Source organism: Myotis davidii, unplaced genomic scaffold (assembly GCF_000327345.1).
Source record: "Myotis davidii unplaced genomic scaffold, ASM32734v1 scaffold1059, whole genome shotgun sequence".
Taxonomy (NCBI): Eukaryota; Metazoa; Chordata; class Mammalia; order Chiroptera; family Vespertilionidae; genus Myotis; species Myotis davidii.
The window spans coordinates 55,002-70,133 of record NW_006290038.1 but is presented as its reverse complement, the minus strand read 5'-3'; the positions used below and the strand labels follow the sequence as shown (position 1 = coordinate 70,133).

General features: G+C 49.6%; 2 protein-coding genes across 2 annotated transcripts in view; one reads left to right on the top strand and one right to left on the bottom strand.

Moving 5' to 3' along the window:
• The first annotated feature begins 3,651 nt into the window (after positions 1–3,651).
• Positions 3,652–7,468, top strand: CFAP126 (cilia and flagella associated protein 126). Its single transcript, XM_006763164.2, has 5 exons — positions 3,652–3,758; positions 4,989–5,051; positions 5,179–5,259; positions 5,683–5,859; positions 6,179–7,468. The coding sequence occupies exons 1-5, from the start codon at positions 3,732–3,734 to the stop codon at positions 6,377–6,379; spliced, it is 549 nt and encodes a 182-aa protein (XP_006763227.1). The 5' UTR covers positions 3,652–3,731; the 3' UTR covers positions 6,380–7,468.
• SDHC (succinate dehydrogenase complex subunit C) overlaps positions 7,364–15,132 on the bottom strand; it is a 19,713-nt gene continuing 11,944 nt past the window's right edge. Inside the window, exons 4-5 of the mRNA XM_015563544.1 lie at positions 11,755–11,918; positions 7,364–8,116 (exon numbers count right to left, since the gene is read on the bottom strand). Coding sequence (XP_015419030.1) covers positions 8,012–8,116; positions 11,755–11,918 — 269 coding nt within the window. The 3' untranslated portion in view covers positions 7,364–8,011. The remainder of the gene's footprint in view (positions 8,117–11,754; positions 11,919–15,132) is intronic.

Genomic DNA, 15,132 nt, shown 5'->3' with positions numbered 1-15,132 from the left:
AGGAATCCAAAGAGGACCACACCAAGACACATCATCATTAAAATGCCAAGAGCAAAAGACAAAGAGAGAATCTTAAAAGCAGCAAGGGAAAGAAACTCAGTTACCTACAAGGGAGTACCCATACGACTGTCAGCTGATTTCTCAACAGAAACTTTGCAGGCCAGAAGGGAGTGGCAAGAAACATTCAAAGTGATGAATACCAAGAACCTACAACCAAGATTACTTTATCCAGCAAAGCTATCATTCAGAATTAAAGGTCAGATAAAGAGCTTCACAGATACGGAAAAGCTAAAGGATTTCATCACCACCAAAACAGGATTATATGAAATGCTGAAAGGTATCCTTTAAGAAGAGGAAGAGGAAGAAAAAGGTAAAGATACAAATTATGAACAACAAATACGCATCTATCAACAAGTGAATCTAAGAATCAAGTGAATAAATAATCTGATGAACAGTATGAACTGGTGATTATAATAGAATCAGGGACATAGAAAGGGAATGTACTGACTATTCTTGTGGGGGAAAGGGGTGTGGGAGATGCGGGAAGATACTGGACAAAAATCGTGCACCTTTGGATGAGGACAGTGGGGGTGAGGGCAGAGGGTGGGGGGTAGGGAACTGGGTGGAGGGGAGCTATGGGGGGGAAAAAAGAGGAACAACTGTAATAATATGAACAATAAAGGTTTAATTTAAAAAAAAATACGTATTTCAGCCCTATCTGGTTTGGCTCAGTGTCGGCCTGTGGACTGAAGAGTACCAGGTTCAATTCCGGTCAAGGGCATGTACCTTGGTTGTGGGTACATCCCCAGTAGGGGGTATGCAGGAGGCAGCTGATCGATGTTTCTAACTCTTTCTTCCTCTCCCTTCCTCTCTGTGAAAAATCAATAAAGTGTATATATATATACTACATTGATCTTTCACAGAGAGGAAGGGAGAGGGATAGAGAGCTAGAAACATCGACTAGAGAGAAACATCAATCAGCTGCCTCCTGCACACGCCCCACTGTGGATGTGCCCGCAACCAAGGCACATGCCCTTGACCGGAATTGAACCTGGGACCCTTCAGTGTGCAGGCTGACGCTCCATCCACTAAGCCAAACCAGTCAGGGCAATAAAGTATATTTTTTAAAAAAATACATATTTCAGAGAGGAAGGGAGAGGGAGAAACATCCATGAGAGAGAATCATTGATCCGCTGCCTCCTGCATGCTCCACACTAGGGATCGAACTCACATTCCAGGCATGTGCCCTGTCCAGAATCAAACCCAGGACCTGTGCATCCACCGGTCAATGCTCTATCCATTGAGCCAAACCGGGTAGGGCTATCATACCCTTTTACAATGAGCTGGTAAACAGTAAGTAGTGTTTTCCTAAACCTTGTGAGCTGCCCAAGCAAATGAGCTGGACCTGAGGAGGGTCATGGGAAACTCTGACGTACAGCGGATGGGTCAGAAGCACAGGTGACAACCTGGACTTGAATGACCTCTGAAGTGGGGGCAGACTTATTGGCTGAGCCCTTAACCTGTGGGCCTGAGCTCTCTCCAGGTGAATGGTGTCAGAACTGAGCTAAATGGTGGAACACCAGCTGGTGTCACGGGATGGCCTGGTGTTAGGAGCACTGTGTCAATGTGAATGAGAAACCCAGGAGGACTGGGTTCCCCACACAGAACAACACTGAAACTCTCGGGTACTCTTAACCCCTTCCCGTTACTCTACCCTCACACCTAAGTTTTATTCCTAGTTAATACCTGTGGATGACAATCAGGGCCTATTCTACATCTCACATACTCTCCTTAACCTCTCCTCATTGATAGCTGTACTATGTGTACAAGGTTGCCAAGAAATTTGGAAATATAAATGAATACATATGAATGGTTTGTTGATACATTTCAGTACATTATAAATAACTAGAGGACTGGTGCACAAAATTCATGCACTCAGGAGGGGGTCCCTCAGCCCAGCCTGTGCCCTCTTGCAATCTGGGAGCCCTTGGGGGATTCCAACTGACAGCTTAGGTCCGCTCCCCACAGGAAGCGGACCTACGCTGGCAGTCGGACATCCTTAGCATTGCCATGGAGACAGGAGAGGCTCCCGCCAGTGCCACCGGACTCACCAGCTCTAAGCCTGGCTCAGGGCTTCTGGCTGAGAGACACTCTTCCTGTGGGAGTGCACTGACCACCAGGGGGCAGCTCCTGCATTGAGCGTCTGCCCCTTGGTGGTCAGTGCACATCATAGCAACCGGTCATTCTGCTGTTCAGTCAATTTGCATATTAGCCTTTAATTATATAGGATAGTATCTATTTCCAGGCGTTATGGCCACCCTGTATACTGTGGAAGCACATAGCTACCACATACTACACTGCTTCCATTATAACCACCATTTACTCTTAGCCATGCAGGTAAACAGAAGTTAACCGTCACCACTAGGGAGAGACACTGATGTCTCTTCAGTTGCTCTGATTGCCTGCAGCTTGTCCTCTGGACTCCTCAGGAAGTGCTGTTACCCAGAATAGTTTCTTTGCCCGGCCGGCGTGGCTCAGTGGTTGAGTGGTGACCTATGAACCAAGAGGTCACAGTTCGATTCCCAGTCAGGGCACATGCCTGGGTTTTGGGCTTGATCCTCAGTGCGGGGTGTGCAGGAGGCAGCAGAGCAATGATTCTCTCTCATCACTGATGTTTCTATCTTTCTCTCCCTCTCCCTTCCTCTCTGAAATCAATAAAAATGTTAAAAAAAATAATAGTTGTGTTTTATGGTGTATGGGGGAGATAAATAGCAATTTCCAATAGAGGGAGGCTTAGATCCTCCCAGGAAACAAAGCAGGCCAGTGTGCTGTACAGGATTGCCTGCACTAGGTTCTGTCATCGTCCTGTTCCATGTCCAGCACCAGCTCCTCACCTGCCTCAGCCAGCCCACAGCACACCTGGGCTCCAGGGAATGAAGGAGGACAAGGAGTCACGTGAGGACCACGGCCAAGATATGCTTTTCTTTCCAGGGACAAATCTGAGTCAGCTGCTTTTTAAAATATTATTCCTTTGTTGTCGTGTCTGGGAAGATAAAGCAGTGGCCCCTACAAACAGGCCTCAGCAGTGCTGCCTACCGACTGTGCCATGGCATTATCTGGTTCTGTACTCACTTTGCCTTTCACCCTGTGAAGCAGGGTTCCGCCATCGCCACGCGAGTCTAGTGCCCAGTGCCACCCAGCTCCTATGTCCCCATGTAAGTAAGGCCTCGACCCCAGGTCTGGCTCTCAAGTCCATACTACACGGCGCCACACTGCCCAAGAACACACCTCTGGGGGACCCTGGCTTGTCACTCGTCAAAGACCACCTGGAAGTTGATAAAAGCGGGGTCAGTTATGCTAGAAGAAAAGGGTTGCTGCCCATCCGCGTGGCTCAGCAGTTGAGCATTGACCTAGGAACCAGGAGGTCACGGTTCGATCCCAGTGTGGGGTGTGCAGGAGGCAGCCAATCAGTGATTCTCTCATCGTTGATGTTTCTCTCTCTCTTCCTCTCTGAAATCAATAAAAATATTTAAAAATAAAAAAAGGGTTGCTATTCAGCTAATTTTCTCACATTTACATACTCTTAGCTTCTAGGAAAGAAAGGTCAGGGTAGTGTCATCCAAGGAAGGAAGGAGCCCAAGGTGCCTGCCTGCTAATTGAGAGGTTGTCTCCAAGGCCAGCCTTCTGCAGTTGCCAGGCAACCAATGTAAACAGCAGGAAGTCGCAGGATCATGGCCACTAACTACAGTGCCAACCAGGTAAGTTCTCTTTTTCCATCTCTTTAACGTTTTTAATTTTGCCTTCAAAATTCTACCTTTGGACTGACACCTCCCCTAGGATTCTGGTCACTGAATGGAGGGCTGGCTGAGGGGGGTGAGGGAGAATTTCCCAGCTCCTCAGGGTAGGGAGGGCCCAGGGACCAGCAAAGGGCATCTCTGGGTTGCTTGTAAGGTCTAAACCAGTGGTCAGCAAATTTTCTGTAAAGGGCCAGAAACTAAACATTTTAGGCTTTGTGGGCCAAGTGGCAAAATGAGAAAGTACAATTACATAACAACAGAAAACACAAAATTCAGAGTGTAATAACTATGTGCCACTGTTTATAACACTAACGAAAAGAATGGATTCTTTTGGGAGAAACATTTTGCTTGACTGGGATACAAATTTAGTGTTCCCTTTTCTCAAATCAACTGCAAATGTTCATCTATAAAAACCGTTCTCCGCTCTCTCAAGCAGTCGGGGCGGATCCGGCTCACGGCGGTTGCTGACCGCTGGTCTAACAAAAAGATAGTGCGAATCACAAATGCAAGTTTAACTTCCTAGCAGCTACATAAAAGTTTTAAAATGGTTAATTTTAATAATCTCATTTAGCCCAATAAATCCAAAATATTATTTCAACATTTAATCATCAATATTTTAGAAGTTACAATCAAATGTTTTACGTTCCCTTTTTTGTACCAAGGCCTTCAAATCCCGCGTATTTTTTGTTTACAAGGACCTGTGTGGACTGTCACATTTCAAGTGCTCAGTAGCTGCCACGTGTGGCTAGAGCAGCGGTTCTCAACCCCTTTCACAGGGGTCGCTTAAGACCATCGGAAACACATATACAATTACATATTGCTTTTGTGGTTAATCACTATGCTTTAATTATGTTCAATTTGTAACAATGAAAATACATCCTGCATATCAGATATTTACATGACGATTCATAACAGTAGCAAAATTACAGTTATGAAGTAGCAACGAAAATAATTTTATGGTTGGGGGTCACCACAACATGAGGAGTTGTATTAAAGTGTCGCGGCATTAGAAAGGTGGAGAACCACTGGGCTAGAGGCTCCATTAGGACAACACACATTTAGCCCAAACTACACCCGCTTACTGCCCCCCAGGCAGCACAGGCCTTTGATCCTCGAATCCAACGAACTCTGTGGCTGTCATCTCCGGGCGGGGCCTGGAGCTCAGAGGGCTTCCCCCCTTTCTCTCCACAGTACGAAAAAGCATTCTCACCCAAGTATCTGCAGAACTGGTGTCTCGCCAAGCCAACGAAAGAGGTATCCACGTGTTTCTACATTGCTCACTGCCACCAGCCTCCTCCCCACATCCTCCACTCCCTCAGCCCTCACTCAAGCCCTGAGACTCCCTCCACTCTCCCAGCGCTTCTCTTCCACTTTCCCCCAGACCATTCCTGCCCACGAAGGCTACACTCAGATTATCGCCAACGACCGGGGCCATCTGCTGCCTTCAGTGCCCCGTTCCAAGGTGAGACACTCGCCTCCATTCTTACCAACTGGAGCACTGGGGAAGGTGCGGTCTGCTGCTGCCTGGGAAGCTAAGTCCAGTCTCATTCACACTGGAACACGAGTGCCCCCAAGCTGCCAGCCAGCCTACCCACAGGGCAGGGTATTAGCACCAGGTCCCTGCACGATGGGTGACCTGTGTAAAACGGATGCCCACGGCGGTGATGCTTCTGCGGTGGGCACGCTGCCGAACAGACCGAGGACGCAGAAGTGAAGCCAGCAGAGGTCAGGCCACGGAACAGGGTCACTGAGTGGGGGGAGGGGCTCACTTCCAGTCGTTTCATTGCCACCCAATCCCAAAGGAAAAGGATGGAAACCAGATGGATACAGGGTCTGCCAGGGTCTGCCACTGCCAGGAGTGAGAAGTCCTGCTTCTTCCTTTTAGGCAAGTCCTTGGGGTACCTTCATGGGCACCTGGGAGATGCCTCTGAAGATACCCCCTGCTCGGGTGACCCTGACGTCCCGTACAGCTGCTGGTGCTGCCTCCCTCACCAAATGGATCCAGAAAAATCCTGACTTACTCAAGGCCTCCAATGGGCTTCGTCCAGAAATCTTGGGCAAGGTACCTACTCATCCCACCTAACCTCCAATCCCAGCGTCTCAATTTCAACCCAATGTTATGCCTCTGCTACTCCAGCAGAGGGACCTCTAACCATCTGTCTTGCGGTGTAGTCCCTCAGCACCTGGGTGCTTAAGGGCTGAGCTAAGGACATCTGCCCCCAAGCACAAGGCCATCTGACCGCACCAGGGTCAGTGCATCAGCTCTAACTCTTCTTGTTTGGAACAGGACCTTTGGCCCATGGTGTGGGGAGAGACACTTAGAGTCCTCTGGATCGGGAATGACTAGGCCTGACCAGGCTCTCTTCTGTTCCACCCGACAGCCCCAGGACCCAGCCAGTCAGAAGAAACCCCAGAACTCTGTCCAGCAAGCTCCAAGTCCAGCCATCATCCCAAGGTCCCCAGCCACAGACCTCAGTTCCCCAGATCAACCCCCCAGTGCACACCCCTCGGCAGGTCACACTCCAGGTCCCCTCAGCCCAGCCAGCACTCCCAAGTGCCCACCCGGAAGCCCATGCACGTAGGACCGGGTGGGTCCTACTCGAGCCGGGCCAGGAACGCAAACCTGGGACTCTGCGGGCCCACTGAAGCAGCCTGTCTAGAGATGAGTGAAGGAAGAGCCCGTCGGGGAAATGACAGGAATAAAGGTGAATTTGGGAAATAATTACCACTGTTGACTCTTGTGCTGATTTTGATTTTTCCCGCCTGCCTCTTATCACCAAGAACCAGAAGGGTGGGGGAAGGGGAAACATGACAAAGGCTTGGGGGCACATTTGTACAAGGACCAAGCTGGTTACACTCCAGAAACGGCCAGAAGTCGGTCGGAATCACAGCACCCACTCCCACACCCGATTTTCCTCCCGAGCACCCCAAGGACTCTCCCTGGACACCGCGCAGCGTGCGCGTCCAGAATCTGAGGCCACTATCTGGAGCAGCCTCTTTGGTCTAAATTGCTATGGGCCATGTTACTGACCAGCAGGTAGCTGGCTCTCATGGCTGCTTGCAGAGCAGGTGTGCTGTGAGCCCCAGGCGCTGGCTCAGACGCTAGCTCCTACGCAGGAGGCTGCTTTGTGGGAAGGATGCCTTGTTCACCAGCCGGGTGCGGCTGCCTGCTTCTGGGACTGCTTGGAAGAACTGTTTGGTCAGATGGCTCCTTGTTAGCCATAGCTACTTGGGCTACAATAAAGACTCTCTTCTATGCCCACGACTTCTCATGTCTTCTCCGTCCAATACCCAGCGTCCCAGCAGGACCCAAGCTGGCGTCATCGAGCAGGAGGGAGTGAGTCCTCCCAACACTCCTTCCTTCTCGGAGGCGCCTGCGTGGCAGGACATCTCTGCTGCTTGTACCGAGTCCCTGAAAACCTTCCCAGCTGCAAAACAGACTGTTTCTCTCCTGAGAGAGGTCAGACTGGGGGACGGAAATGCCTGTGACCAGAGGGAAGCGGGGGACTGGCTCCTCCTCACCGCCATTCTCTTGGTTTCTCTAGATTTCAAGGAAGAGTCAAAGACAAAATTAGTATTTTAATCAATTTCAGAAAAAGATGTCACATGAATGTTGATTAGAAAACATGACAATTAGAGGCTTGTTTTTCTGGAATTGCAAGGAAAAGAAATAACCCTTAACAGGTTCAGCAATACTTCTCTGGATTTTTCTCTTGTATCAAAATCTATTTATCTTCTCCCCAAAGCACCTGCTTCAAAAGCCAACTCACCCTCTCTCTCTCCCTCGGGCCAGTACAGGCTAACCCCCCACCATGTGGGTGCTAAGGACCCTGGGTCTGACCAGTGAACAGAACTGTCCTTTAAGCCACAACCCACAGGCAGTGGCACCCAGAGCCCCACTCCCAGTCGGCATGGGAGAGGCCACAGAGCTGGCTTTGTTTCCACCGTCTCAGGAAGAGGAGCCAAGAGCTGACCCTCAGCACAAATCAAGGCCCAATATGGAGAGAATAAGGGCTCCTAGGCCCTGAGCAGGCAGCAAGCGGGGGCAGGAAGGGGGAGCTGCTGCAACACCCCATCTTTAGAAACAAGGGACCCTGGGACCCTTCTCACAGCTGAGCTCCAGGGACAGTGCAAGCACACAGGTCTGAACAGGCGAGAGCTGAGGAAATCAGGGAACTAATCATCTGGGGGAGGAGGAGCTGGGGCGGAGCTCTTCACATGGCGGCCAGCCCCACCGAGGACAGCACGGTGAGGAGCAGGACAGCCACCCCGGACTGGTACAGCTGCGGGACCTTCAGGCCTTTTCCCAGGTCCCACATCTGCAGAAAAAGGAAAAGAAAGCATTTCAGCAATCAGGACCCTGGTCACGGCCACAGCCCCCTTCCCAGAGGGAAACTGCACCTGGCCGGCAGCAGCCTCCAGCTGACTTCCAGGGAAAGCCCTTCCCTCTCCACACCGCCGCCACGGTGCCCACCCATGCAGCCCAGCCCGGCAAAGGCACCCGCGCCCTGTGGGCAAAAGTTTCCAGACGGAATCAACAAAGCTTTCCCATGAGGACAGGACAAAAGCAACGTTCCCCAAAGTGCGTTCTTTCAAAAACTCTCCTCAGAATGCTGAAAGGGTTACAGGACACACACACACACACACACCGACTCTCCTCAGAATGCTCAAAGGGCTGGGGGAAGGGGTGTGGTCAGATAAACCTGGTAAACATTTAAGTGCAAGACTTCCCAACAATTCATGGATGTGCACTGTGAGTGTCCAAAAGGGGGAGTTCATAGGCATGATCTCCCAGATACAGTCACACAGAGCCCTCTGGAGAAGGGCTATCGGCCCTGGGGCCTAGCTAGCATCTAGAAAAGACTCTGGAATCTAGAACACTATTTCTCAATTTTGTCTTGACTGTGACCCCCCACTAAGAAAAATTATTTATATGTATTTTAAATATTTGTACTGATTTTTAGAGAGGAAGGGACAGAAACGTCAATGAGAGTGTAACATCCACATGGACCAGCTGCCTCCTGCACATCACTACCGAGGACTGAACCTGAAACCTGAGCATGTGGCCTGACCCGGAATCAAACCGGCAACCTTCTGGTGCCTGGAACAATGCCCAACCCACTGAGCGACACCGGCCAGGGCAAGAAATGTATTTTTAATTAGTACCCACTTATGTTAAAGGAGAACCACAGACTCCCAGACACACCCTCTCAGCCAACCACCTGGAACTCGCTGGTCAGCACCAGGAAGGCCACCTGGCACCTGGGCCTCTCCACCCCCCACAGAAGAGAGTCAATCTGCAGGACAAAACCTCCTCCCCGCAGGGAAGGCCCGCCCCAACCCAAAAAACAACCCTTTCTTTCCTTTTGTCAACACCTCCCTTGCCGGACCATTCTTTCTATAAAAACCCTGCCCTTGACACAACCCCTGGAGACTCCTCCCAGCTGCTGGAGGGGATGCTGCCCACTCAGAAAGGCCTTAATAGAGCCAACCAGGTCTCTGAATGTACTCAACTGAATTTTATTAACATCTGCACAGAAGAAGCTTATGAAATAAAAACAACACTTATAATCACCACGTGCTGCCTTCTATGTGCAATAATCCACCTAACTTTCCTTTCTTGTTGGTAGCAGCCCAATCATTGGTTTTCTACTCTTTGGGTCAAAACCACAATTTAAAACACTGACTCAGACTCTCGTGCCCCGGTAATAGACACATTGTGCTCCGAGCTGCTGAAGGATGGATCCCTTATGATGAAAGGAAGGTCTTCAGATTCCACACTTTCCCACATGACTGCCCCCCACACACCCGCCCACACTCTGAATGTACAAGTAAAAGTGACTAAATTAGCAGCACTTCAGAGAAAATCAAAACGATGCCCCCCCTCAGCCCCAAACAGCTTCTCCCAGATCAGATTCATCAGGCCCAGTCTCACAGTGTGAGCCCTGCTGGGCGGGCGGGAAGGTGCTCTCTGGAGCACCAGGCATCAGCTCGGGGACAAGAGTCCCGGCTGCACAGAACAGACGCCGGCTCCACACTCAGCCGCACGGCAGATGTACGGGCGAAGGAAAGCCACATGCTCCGGCTCCGGGGCTCGGCGGCGTGGCGGCGTCCTGCCACCAAGAAAAGGTTGCGGGTTCAATGTTTCTCTCTCACATCAATGTTTCTCTTTCCTTCTTTCTCCTCCCTCCCTCCCTCTAAAAGAAAATCAGAATCAGCCAGGATTAAAAAACAAACAAACAAAAACCACACCTTAGTTCTGAGATTCTCTACCCCGCCCGCCCCCCCAGACTGAGAGGAAAGCGCACAGATGCAAGGCCCCGCCCGGCGGCAGTGCCGAGGAAGCTGGTCAGTGCTCCTGAGGCTCTGCTCTGGGGAAGTCCAGGGAGGTTCAGCCATCACTGAGGATACTGAGCGCTGTCCCAGAACAGCTGGCAGACACACTGGCCTTTGCAGTCATTTGTCTCCCACTTTTCTATTCTTTTAAATTGTCTATTGGACACGATTCAAACACACAAAGTGCTTGTCTCTAGGCTCTGACATGGAAGCTATAAAAGGTCAATTCAGGCGAAAGCATCCATGTGGCAGATGGCGCCGGCTGGGAAGTAACAGGAAACCAGACTGAACTGTATCTGTCTTCCTGGGAAATGAAGCCAGACCAGGGGAGGGGAGACACAGAATCTGAAATCTCAAAGGTGCTGGAGGAGGGAGTGATCTTTATAAAGAAGACACATGAGTCTAAACTGACCCCAGCCGTAACCGGTTTGGCTCAGTGGATAGAGCGTCGGCCTGCGGGCTGAAAGGTCCCAGGTTCGATTCCGGTCAGGGGCATGTACCTTGGTTGCGGGCACATCCCCAGTGGGAGGTGTGCAGGAGGCGGCTGATCGATGTTTCTAACTCTATCTCTCTCTGTCTCTCTCCCTTCCTCTCTGTAAAAAATCAATAAAATATATTTAAAAAAAAAAAAAGAAATAAAAAAACCCTGGCATCCTAGGCACCCAGTTTCTGTTAACAATGGCCTTGTTTTCTCCAGTAGTTAAAAATAAACAAAGACCAAAAACAGGTAATAAAATTCAATGTCAAGATAGCAAAAGTCAGCCCTGGCCATTTTTGCTCAGTGGATAGAGCGTCGGCCCGTGGACTGAAGGTCCCAGATTTGATTCTGGTCAAGGGCACGTACTTCAGTTGCAGGCTCAATCCCCAGCCGTGGTTAGGGTCGAGTGCAGGCGGCAACCAATCGGTGTCTCTCTCACATCAATGTACCTCTCTCTGTCTTTCCACCTCCCTTCCACTGTCTCTAAGAATCAATAGAAAATATCCTCGGGTGAGGATGAACAACAACAAAAAGATACAAAACTCAGTGTATTTTGACACCAGCCACACCTCTGGGCTGACAGGAATGTCAGACTGAAAGCAGCAACCACATTCCTCTGGCTCACAATGGAATCCCCGGGCCTGCAACAGTGCCTGAGCCAGGAGGCACCACGCCTTTGTCTAGACCAGCAGTTCTCAACCTGTGGGTCACGACCCCTTTGGCAGTCGAAGGACCCTTTCACAGGGGTCGCCTAAGACCATTCTAAATATCAGATATTTACATTACAATTCATAACAGTAGCAACATTATAGTTATGAAGTAGCAACAAAAATAATTTTATGGTTGGGTCTAAAAAGGGGGGGGGGGGGCAGAAGGTTGAGAACCACTGGTCTAGGAAATACGTCTTCCATGCCAGACGGATGGCCTGGCTTCAGGGGTCTCTTGTAGTAACAACCCTCTGAAAACTGTCAGGCCTAACACTGCTCAGCTCTGTCCCCAGCAGAGCTGCCCAGGAATCCCCTGAGCAAAGGCCCAGCACAAGTAACTCTCAGAACAGCACCGAACCCAGACAACGAAGGAGAGAGCCCTCCCAGCCTCTCCACTCCCTTCACCCGGGAAACGCCCGAATCTCAATGAACTTACCAAGTGTCGGATCCCGTTCCAGGTGTGATACATGAGAGGGAAGGCGAGAGCAAACTTGGCTGAATGGATCAGCACCGGCCCCAGACTCAAGGACTTCACCAGTTCCAGATGAGACTCAAAGTTCCCAGGGAGCAACAGGGCCGACAAGCCAAAAAGAGAGACCCCTGAGGAGACAACCACGAAAGCCCATCACAGCTGCCCACCAGCCACCACCGAGGTAATGTCTGAGCTGGCTCTGAAGCTCCCAACATGCTGAGCACCTGCATCAATGGCACAGTTCACTCACAGCTCCATTCCCCTGCACACTTATTGTTTGGCACCTGTGTCTGCTTTTCCTAATCACTCCTTTTATTACTATCTGTTCGTCATGCTAATTTACCCTTTCCCAGTCTTCCTCAGTTCTCACCTGCCGTTCTCAAGGGATTTACCTAGCTCATCCAGATTTCTACACCATCTTCACTGTGAAAAATCCTGAGTGTATCAATCCCCACAGAACCTAAGCAATGGAAGGGTGTTACTAGCCACCTCTTTTTATCTTTTAAAGAATTGTTTGTAAAGTTCTTTTTCAATAAATTCTATTTTAAAGTCAAACTAGTGTCACCATTCTTTTCAAGTTCAACATGCTTTCTGGAATTCTACATGGGCCACCACGTCTCTACAGTCTGAACAAATACCTCCTGTCTCGGCCAGCTGCTCTCCTACCCCCACGGCCACAGGACCAAGTCCCAGCGTGCGGACCAAGGCCACTCCGCGCTCTCTCTCCCACAGGCTCTGCTCTCCAGCAGCAACCCTAGTCATCACTCCAGCGACTGGCGCTTCCCATCCCTAGGCCTGTGGCTAAGGTCACTTCTCTACTGGAATGCCCTCCTCGACCTCCTTGTCATGACCTTTCAACTCATCCTTCCCTCGAGCTCCCCCACTCCTTCAGCTGGCCTCTCCCCTGGGGTCTCCTCTCTATTAAAGTTATCACAGTGCATAGTAACACTTGTCTTACTCCTTAGACTCCTCCACCCTTGAGGGGAGAGGCTATTAATAGCATTCCCCATTTCCAATGTGTAACCAGAGATTAATTAGAAGGTAGGAGGAATGAACAGTTCTTTCTGAAAGGACACTGCAAACATCCATTTATTTACTCATTTAGTAAATAAAGATTTCCTAAGTGCCAGAGCATCTGAGTGTAAATACGATAGACACAGTCTCCACTCTCTACAGTCTAATAAGAGACAAATTTATAAGAATTAAGCAAACAAAATAATTACAAATCCTATATAATAAAAGCCTAGATGGTGCTGCATGACAAAATCACAAGATGGCCACCCTCACGGTGTCACAAGATGGCGGCAGGGAAAGGCAGTTGGGGGTGAACAGGCCAGCAGGGGAGGGCAGCTGGGGGCAACCAGGCCAGCAGGGGAGGACAGTTGGGGGCGATTGGGCCGGTAGGGGAGCAGTTAGGCGTCAATCAGGCTGGCAGGCAGAAGCAATCAGGGGCAGTCAGGCAGGCGAGCAATTAGGATCCAGCAGTCCCAGATTGTGAGAGGGATGTCCAACTGCTGGTTCAGGCCCAATTCTACTGGGATCGGGCCTAAACCGGCAGTTGGACATCCCCCAAGGGGTCCCAGATTGGAGAGGGTGCAGGCCAGGCTGAGGGACACCCCCCACTCCGACCCCATGCACAAATTTCGAGCACTGGGCCTCTAGTTATATAATAAAAACTATGAAAGAAACAACCAGTATGATAAGAACTATGAAGGACAGTGCTGCGAAACTAAAAATTAGCAATAGATCTAGAAATAGAAGCTACTGCAGATATGGCAGTAAGCAAAGCACATCGAGATGACACTTTTGTGAGGAAACTACACACATGGCACAGGCTGGGAATGAAACCCGCAGCGGCTGTGCCCGGGGCCTGAGGGCCTGTGAGGAGGGAGCAGAGAGCAAGGGGGGCTCAGGCAGAGGCATCAGGGGGGCAGATTAGGCGGGCATTTAGGCAGCGGTGGAGGCCTGAATTTCAATCTAAGAGGAAAGGCAAATAATAGTAACAGAGCAGTAAAAATAAAAGATTCTAAGCCTGATATGATTCAAAAATATTTTTTAGAAATTTTTTCTTGCTGATGTGTGAAAAATAAATTGGAGGCGAGCCACAACATGCAAAGATCACGCTGCTGGGACTTATTCATTTCAGGCCAAATAAGCCTCGCTGCCATCTGGCCAGTGCACATCGCTCTCCGAGAGGCTGTTGCTATTCAATTGATCGTGTTTCTAATCCCTGGTCCTGTAAGTCAACATCCAGAGTCTAGTTTCTTGAAATCCCATCAATTCTGGGAGAGGCATTATTAATATACCATTTTATAAGGAATAAACTGAGGTTTAGAGAGTTGACGAAGTCGCCTAAGTCATCGACCTGGCGACCTCTGTTCCCTTCAGCACTGGAGGGCACATGGGGGCTGCTGCCACAGAGAACAGCTACTGCCTCCCGCCTTGGAGCCAGGGAGAACCGGGAAGAACAGGATACATGCTGCCTACATGGTCATTCAAAGGGGGTAAAGAAAAAAAACAAAAAAACCAAGTAATTACTAAGTACAGTTGTGAAAAAAATATATTTAATTTCAGCAAACGAATACTTTATCATCAGAGGCCATGATCAGACCGTTTCCATTCAGTGGTGATAGATACGCTTAGGCAACACAGGGAACTGAGTTGCCTAAGAAATAAGCTGCTCTTGTTCTCCCAGTGCTTGCAGGGTGAGGTTGCTCATCAATACCCCCCACTAAGCAGAAAGTATCCATTTAATAACGACAAGACTCAAGCAAGCAGAAATACAGCAATGATGAACTTATAGTTGAAATAGCCTAATCTTGAATGTATCCAGTTATTTCAGTGCAAATAGGTTAACCACCAGAAACCATCCCCGGATTCCCAGGTGACAGTTATCCTTATGCCTGGACTCCGTCCCTTCCCCAGCCCAAGGAATGACAGCATCAAATCTTTTTTTTATTGTTTTATTGCTTAAAGTGTTACAAAGAGTATTACATGTCTCATTCCCCCCCACCCCACTTGACAATCCCCTGGCCTCCCCTACCCCTCCGTGTCTTATGTCCATTGGTTATGCTTATATGCATGCATACAAGTCCTTTGGTTGGTCTCTTACCGCCCCCCTTCCTGCCCCCCAACCCTTCCCGGCTTTCCCGCTGTAGCTTGACAGTCTGTTTGAGGCTGCTCTGCCTCTGTATCTATTTTTGTTCATAAGTTTATAATGGTCTTTATTATCCATAAATGAATGAGATCATGTGGTATTTTTCTTTCATTGACTGGCTTATTTCACTTAGCATAATGCTCTCCAGTTCCTTCCTTCCTCTCTCTCCTCCAAGTTACATATAA

Excerpts from the sequence above, each read along its gene's own strand:
- CFAP126 (XM_006763164.2), top strand. The coding sequence starts at position 3,732 with ATGGCCACTAACTACAGTGCCAACCAG. Across the intron at positions 5,052-5,178 it reads TCGCCAAGCCAACGAAAGAG|ACCATTCCTGCCCACGAAGG; the intron begins GTATCCACGTGT and ends ACTTTCCCCCAG. Across the intron at positions 5,860-6,178 it reads GTCCAGAAATCTTGGGCAAG|CCCCAGGACCCAGCCAGTCA; the intron begins GTACCTACTCAT and ends TCCACCCGACAG.